Raw genomic sequence first — 7,736 nt, 5'->3', positions numbered from 1 at the left:
GAAGCTGAGTGGTTCTCTCGGCATGATCTTCAAACACTGTCCTCAATTTTTGCTTGAGCATATCCACAAGAACTGCCTGATATTGTTGCACTCCTGAGATGATATGTTTGACCGTTCTCTGTGAAAATATTTGACAAACAAAGTAACTTATTCTGCATTTACATAAAAAGTTTGAATGTCATTATAAACAAGTAAGATATTGATTGCATTATGTACCGTATTGATCCATTAAGAATATGACATACCTGTGATTAGTGGCACTGTTTTTGAACACTGATAGCGAAAGCCGCAACAGGTCTGGTAAAGGATGTTGTAGTAGCAGCTTCTTCCTTTAGAGCAGAATAACAAAGTTACTCCAAACACTTGGCCAATTCTAAAATCTCACACAACAGGTATAATTAGGTAACCTAATGATTAGACCATCAAAACAAAAAACAAAAAACAAAAAAAGAAAAACAAAGTGAATGACACTGATTACTGTTATTTATTAAATTATTTATGTATTATAAAATAATGTAATTTAGATTTTCATGTAGAATTGATGTTTATATAAGTATGTCATATTTTTATTGTATGCATTTATTATTTTATTTAATTTTCCTACGAGATACCCAAATTGCTGCCACATGAATGATTTAAACGAGCAAAGTGTCTTTGATGCAAACTACACCATGAGACATGACAGCCGCAGAGTGCATGCCTGCTACGGCTGCAGCGTAGCCTTTACCCAGGGGTCCCCAATCTCAGTCCACGAGGGCCGGTGTCCCTGCAGGTTTTAGATGTGTCCTTGATCCATCACAGCTGATTTAAATGGATAAATTACCTTCTCAACATGTCTTGAAGTTCTCCAGAGGCCTGGTAATGAGATAATCATGTGATTCAGGTGTGTTGACCCAGGGTGAGATCTAAAACCTGCAGGCACACCGGCCCTCGTGGACTGAGATTGAGGACCCCTGCTACACTCATCCTGGTGATTTACAATCCAACCATAGTGAAAAACGCTTGATTAAAAATGGAGAAAAGGAGTAAAAGTAATATAGGACCTTATACGAGGAGTTAAATATAGCTAAATGTGTCATCAGAAGTCACACTACATTTTATTTAGTTAGGTTAACACTTACCGTGACCGGGCTGTCAACCTGAGGCTCCTGCGCTTCAGGCAAAGATCCACGACTTGATATTTCCACAGTGCTGGTTGTTGTTGTAGTACCACGGTTGGCAAACACAGAACCACAACAATTTTCCGATCCTACAGAGTGGGATGTTGGGGGGGATCCTCCATCCTTTTGGTGGGTTTCCATTCGTCAAATACAGAGGGTGCGTCCGTTTAATGCCGCGAAAGAACGAGTTAAAAACTCTGAAATCCTGTTCACAGCCATCTTTTCCACAATCCAAATCTTGCCTTCGACCACGAGCTGCATTTACGTGGCAAGGAGCACATTCAGAGTTTAAGAAACAAAGATAAAACAGCTCATACATCTCCAGAGCGCCATGGTGAACTGTTTATGCGCTGTAGCCATGCGGAATACTTTACCGCTCTTTACTGAAGGCCACAGATGAGAGTGTGGGACAATGGGAAATGTAGGCAATTTTTAAAAATATATTTTTCCTTAATTATCCAATTTTTCAGTTTTAAATTATATCAATTATATTTATTTTTAGGCAATAAGCATTTTAGACTTCATTTGTGAATTTTGTGTACTTTGAAAAAAAATATAAATAATTTTCTGCATGCGCATGCTCAGTTCCTGTCATGACCTTACTTTTTCGGGACAAAATCGTTTTCCGTGCTTTGTAAACCAACTGGACCGTTACCAAGATAAAAATTATTTATTTTTAAAAAACTAACATTAAGTTCAATAATTACATTTATGAACGACACTATAGTATAACTGTGCTATTAAGATAAAGTCGTGTTTTGTGAGGGCCGCTAGTTAGCAAGCTAGCTAACATGATCATTAGCTAAATGATCTTACTTCAGCTGTGGGCTATTGCCAGGTGCTTTGAGCGGAGGCTTTTGAACCGAGCTAGAGAACTGCTGTCACGGCATGGATGCGTTTGACGATGCCATACTGTCTGTGTTGCAGGGTAAGTCTCATTTTTCAGTTATCTTGAGTCATGAGCTGTCCTTGCTGATTATGCTAACCGATTAGCATCGGTTAGCATAGTTTCTGAAACTCAGAGCTGAGATTGCACTCTAGTTTCAGTTGGATTGAAATTTATCCAAATCATAGCCTTGAATCGTTTTTGACAAAATATACTTGGAACATCATTCTTGAAAACCGCCAAAAAATAGTTTTATTGCATTCAAAAAATGTTATATATTTATTGGCAAAAATGACCTCAATATGTAATAAGCCACACTCAGGCAAAGAGAAATAAGTGTCAAAATTAAAGCTGTGTTTCTCATTTACAGCTGCGAATATTGACTATGAAGCTTTGAGAAGCTTTACCCGGGATGACCTGAAGGATCTCTTTCCAGGCCATGAAAATTTCTTCCGGAGAAAGAAGCTTTGGAATTTCATAATCCAACAGGTAAACAGACATTATACAAATAAGAATATTATAATTAATGCTAGAATATATCATTGTCTAGCAATAATTTGCCTAATTGTGGATTTATTTTTTTTTTATATCCTGTTATTGCTTAAGACTGCTGAACAAAATGCCAACACTTGCCATCGAAGCGAGAGTAACCCCTTAGGCTTTGTTGTGTCTGAATGTCAGCCACAAACTTCCAGTCCCATTTCCTACACTGCTCACAAAACAATGAAAATGCCAGACCCACCAGAGTATGTGTTGTATACAGATTCAGAACTGGACATGGTGCGCAGTCAGTACTTTGCATTGCTTCACAGTGGAAAGGAAAAGGACTGTAAGATGTCGAAGGAGCTCTGTTGCAGACTTATAAGGAACACAGTCACCAGCATGGTTGCAATCCTCCGTGCTAGTCCCATGGGGAAAGAAGTAGGATACCCCTCCAAACTTGAAATGAGAGCAATGTCACAGAAGATTGTCGACTATTACCCTATGTTATGTGATGCTGACACACACATGCCATATGTAAGTCATTCTTTTGCCACTACAATATCTAAAATTGAGCAAGATAAAAAAGAATGTACAAATATATATTATTTTACCACAGGTGACCATCTACACCAAACTGTACAAACGACTCCAAAATATGAAGTCTCCAAGGAGGAAACAGGGTTCCATGCTGCAGCGAGGCAGGCCCAGGAAGATTATTTTCAGCTCAGACAACTTAGACAATGGAACTGAAGGTGACTTAAGTGGCGAAGCAAGTGGTTCAAGTGACTATACCATACTTGACCTCAGCAAGGACAACTCAAATGCAGGTGTGTACTTTGGTCTGCTGTAGTAATGACTTTTGGACATATAAAACTTCAAACTTTTGCCCTCAGTTTTCTATTCAGAGTGTATTGCAAGATTTAGACAGTTTTGAATATTTGCCTTAACTTTCTAGCCATTTCCTGTTATTAAATTCTGTTCATCCTCTACTTTTTTTCTCAGAGAAGGCATCAAAATTCCATCTACACTCTACTGTACCAACACAGTCAAACAATAATACCCTGGCTTCACCACTATTATCTAAGTCAGCCTCATGCTCTGCACCCAGGGCTGCCATAGGTCCACCAACTCCAGATGACGATGTTGGTAAGTCCACCGTCACCCTTAGCTACCTCTCTATCTGCTGACTGTGTCTCCTCTTACAACTCCTTCCACCATATGGCTACAACAATGAACCCCTTTCTAAATGTGTATTCCACAAATCACATTGGTGTGGCATTAACACGTTGGCGTGTCAACATATGATATATCCCTCATACCATCTTGCCAGTTAGCCATAGCACACACACAGTGTTGCACACAATCACCAGAAAATAGTTTATATTTTAATACCTTGTGTTGTAGTGGGTGTTATTCAGTACTGATTATTTACACATGTAAATCCTCATGCTGGTTACATCTATCATGCTTTATCACAGTGTTTCTGTCATAGATCAAATTACCTAAAAGATTTTTTTTATCCATGAGCTCATAATCACTGTCCACACTATTGTGAATGGTATACACAGTAAACAAACTGTGCCTTGTTTTCACAATGATTTTATTCATGGGCATCTTTAACTTTCCTTTTAATATTTGATTCTGTTCGAAGTAACAATTAACATAAATCCATGATCATTATAGGACAAGGACATAAAGGGAAATGATCAGGACATATAGGGTCAGTTCATTACTTAAACATATTTAACCTAAACATTATTTCTCATAAATATTAAACTGAAAACAGTAACTTAAAAATAATCCTAGAACCTTGTTAGAAATTACTGATTAGAAAAATCTGGATTTTCTGAAGTCTAGTAGTTACACCTTGTCTTACAAATGCTCTTTGCTCTCCCTAGCAGACCATGACAGCCTGAAGATGCAGCCAAGACATTACAAAACCTTGAGCAACATGTACAGGAAACCAAATGCAAAACCCAACCAAAGTGACGTTGCTCAAATTTTGGACCTGGAGTTTGAGGCCAGACAAGCTTTTATTGATGCAGATGTTACAAGGGAAGAAGACAGGCCCACAAAAATATTTGAAGCATACCTGTGCTTCAAAGATATTCGAAATGTAAGCCTAGCTACCTTCAATTAAATTCCTTGCTTTTCTCTGGATAGGGTTCTTGACTAACTGAGCACAACTTTTTCATAGGCAATGGATGAACTGTGTCGCATCGTTGGTGGTTCCAACTGCAAATGCATAGATCAAATGAAGGGTAGATGGACAGAGTTTTGTTCGAAAGTGCAGTTCTATGGCATTTGGAAGAAGGTCCTGAAACCTCCTCTCCCCTTGGATGTACGTGGAGGTAAGTGGCCTTTTCATACATTAAATCCATACATCAGATATGTTCAGATTACTTTATTAAGATACTTTTCTCTGTCCACAGTGGAGTTTACTGTCACTCTCTTCAATGCACTTCCATCTCTTTTTCCTTCACCAACTACACCACCAAAGCGGCTGGGAAGTGCCAGTGAGGCTCTCCTTCATATCCTCCAGGTGAGAACAGCTGTTAGCAATACCAGCCACTGTAACTTTCACTCCATTTAATTGTAGTATTATTATTATTACCATTATCATTATATTATTTTGCTTTTCATGCTTAATAAGAGAGGGTCAAAGTTCAATTCAGCAGGGATTAAATTACTCCTTCTTCAGGATTTCTAAATTGGCATTTAAAACCTACTCCAGAGAGGCAGCGCAGAGCAAAAGCACATTGCAGTTGGGATACAAGTAAAATGGGTAAAATTATTTATATAAGGCATTCAAAAACTAGAATATGTAACAAAGTTTTTAAAAAATGTTTAAAAAAACAAATGAGAAAAAAAGCACAAATATACATGATAAAAAAGGCTGTAAACTAGAGAAAATTCATGCTCAGAATTAATACATTTCCAAAATTTCATTTATTTCTTCTATTCCAACAGTAAATCATTCTAAACATTCTTGATTTTGCTTTTTGTGTCTTAAGCTGTTTGGATGCACAGCAACCCTTTCATTTAAAATCTTGAAGAATTTGTCCTTTTTTTGTGCTTTTCTAGCCGGGTGAAGATGCTATGCTATACCTGGAGAAGCGGCCTCTCTCCTCCCCAGTGCTGCTTTTTGATGGGACAACCAGCATTGTTGCTGTAGGAAACATACCAGTGACCACTCTGCCCTTGGAGGATTTCTGGGAAGGAATGTTGGTGTTGATGGCATATTACTACACCTTGCACTTAACATACCCGAAATGTGTTGCAACGGTCCTCTCTGTCGTACAAACTGAGGTAATCACTGATGCCATCCATGATCAAGATGCCACTTGTGCATATAAGAAAGCAATAGCTAAGTGGAAGTCATTCTTTGAAAAATAGGTGAATACCAAGCAGAATTTTATCAGGTCATTTGCAGTTTGTTTAGCTTTGTAGTGCGTTTGTACAACTTTGTTCCTAATTTGCCTAGCAATGTCCTGAGAAACTGCTTTACTTATGCCTTACAAATGAAAGTTGTTGTTTTTTTTTCTCTTAATGACACTCTGAGGCATATAAAGTTTTAAATTAGTAATGCCGTTATTTACAACATTGTGAGATTATGTGACTGTCACAAAAGTTTAGGGCCAAAAATGTAATTTCTTTTCTCTGTTTAGGCCTTCTAAAGGGTTGATTTAGATTTTAGAGATTGTGCAGCAGCCCTATATTGTTTACAAAAAGGGTTTTGTTCTCATGAGAGGAATAAATGTTGACATATATCACTCTTGTCCTGGCTGTGATTTCAGTAGAAGCCAAGGAATATTCTAGGAAAAAGGTCTGTTTTAAGGTTTTTGTGCTTGGATTTAATATGGATTAGGCTCTATTTTAAGATAAGCCAACCTGAATCAAGAAACAAATTAATCATACTTCACTAATACTGAGTAGATTTTCATAGTATTAGAACTATTTTTCTCGTTGCATTGCATTCATTTGCTGCAAGTAAGAATTCAAAACATAAAAAAGACTGTAATTTAGCATATTTAACTTACTTTTGGGACTTGATACGAAGTAATTTTATCTAAAATTGAGTTTTTTAAAGCTTATTTTAACCCTCTACAATTCTCAAATGTGTTCTTTTATTTCTGGATTAAAAAATCTTATTTCAAGATTTCTTAATAAGTAAAATTAACTTGCTGCATGGACAGATAATTTCACTTGTTTTCAGTGCTTTTTGTATCAAATGTAGTATTTGTTTCCTAAATGTAGACTACCCATTTTTGCAGTGCACAGGGCGCGCCGCACATTTTGAAGAAAATCTAAGACTTTTATGTGCGCTTTATAGTCGTGAAAATACGGTGTATATATATATATTCACAAAAAATCATCTGTCAGTCCACATGTTTTTGTAATTATCACAGGATATAAACATTTTAAGTGGAAGCTGGAACTAAGAACTAAAGTCTGAAAATACTAAAGAAACACTTGAATATAAATTGAACTAATAGGTTCACTCTCTGTTCAAATAAAGGATAAACAAAATATATGTATACAGTCTTTCAGTAAGATGAATTCAGAACTTGGAAATGTGACGCACAAAACAGAATGTTTACAAAATTCCTCAGTTAGGACATGCTATATTGTATTTAGATGGAAGCTAGCGAGCTAACTTCCTGCTAATTTCTAACTCTGTTAAATGTCACAAATTCCGTTTCGTTTTCATGGATGCCTGGATGATAAACTCAATTGTTACACATGGTAGAGCAGAACGCTGATCATTTTATTACAGATGAAAGACTGTTAAGAGAAAACTCAGGAGGCAAGAAACACAGACTCAGCGCTTTTTACATGTACATGGACGAGTGCCCCAACACAGCCTCACACAGTGACGTGTATGAGACGAGTCACGCAGAATTCGCGCGGGGCATCCGTTTGTTCTTTATTATATAGTCAGACAGCTTGCATTCCATTTTTGGGTGGAGCATACAAAGAGAAACAACTCCCTATATGTAAACTGAAGATATGTGAGTTCGTTGGCCATATCAGGGTTTGTCCAGCAGCTTCCTCATGCAGTGATCACACTAATGTCACACACACACTAAGTTTAAATGAAGCTAAACACTATAAGAGCACAAACACTTTAAAACAGTAAAATAAATTTTCTTTAACAAAGACTTAAGATAGTTTTTCAACTCTCAGTGATGCCACAGTGATCGTGT

General features: G+C 37.2%; 1 protein-coding gene across 6 annotated transcripts; it reads left to right on the top strand.

The window, feature by feature from the left end:
• Positions 1-1,860: 1,860 nt before the first annotated feature.
• Positions 1,861-6,299, top strand: LOC106097618 (uncharacterized). 6 transcript variants are annotated; one of them, XM_025902247.1, is made up of 8 exons: positions 1,861-2,088; positions 2,417-2,535; positions 2,653-3,063; positions 3,146-3,356; positions 3,532-3,675; positions 4,431-4,880; positions 4,962-5,071; positions 5,614-6,299. In XM_025902247.1, exons 1-6 carry the CDS (start codon positions 2,049-2,051, stop codon positions 4,667-4,669), a joined length of 1,164 nt encoding a protein of 387 aa, XP_025758032.1. In that variant the 5' UTR covers positions 1,861-2,048; the 3' UTR covers positions 4,670-4,880; positions 4,962-5,071; positions 5,614-6,299. The 6 variants fall into 6 exon arrangements, 5 of the variants coding, with proteins under 5 accessions (XP_025758032.1, XP_025758031.1, XP_025758034.1 ...); XM_025902246.1 differs by having other exon boundaries at positions 4,428-4,880; XM_025902249.1 differs by having other exon boundaries at positions 4,213-4,880.
• Positions 6,300-7,736: the final 1,437 nt, after the last annotated feature.

This window comes from Oreochromis niloticus, linkage group LG22, assembly GCF_001858045.2.
Source record: "Oreochromis niloticus isolate F11D_XX linkage group LG22, O_niloticus_UMD_NMBU, whole genome shotgun sequence".
Lineage (NCBI taxonomy): Eukaryota > Metazoa > Chordata > Actinopteri > Cichliformes > Cichlidae > Oreochromis > Oreochromis niloticus.
Note: the sequence above shows the minus strand (reverse complement) of the source record. Positions and strands in the feature narration are given on the sequence as shown.

What these genes read in the sequence shown, in the direction of transcription:
- LOC106097618 (XM_025902246.1), top strand. Translation starts at nt 2,049, where the DNA reads ATGGATGCGTTTGACGATGCCATACTGTCTGTGTTGCAGG. An exon ending in CATACTGTCTGTGTTGCAGG is followed by an intron (nt 2,089 to 2,416) that starts GTAAGTCTCATT and finishes TCTCATTTACAG; the next exon opens with CTGCGAATATTGACTATGAA. An exon ending in CAAGGACAACTCAAATGCAG is followed by an intron (nt 3,357 to 3,531) that starts GTGTGTACTTTG and finishes TTTTTTTCTCAG; the next exon opens with AGAAGGCATCAAAATTCCAT.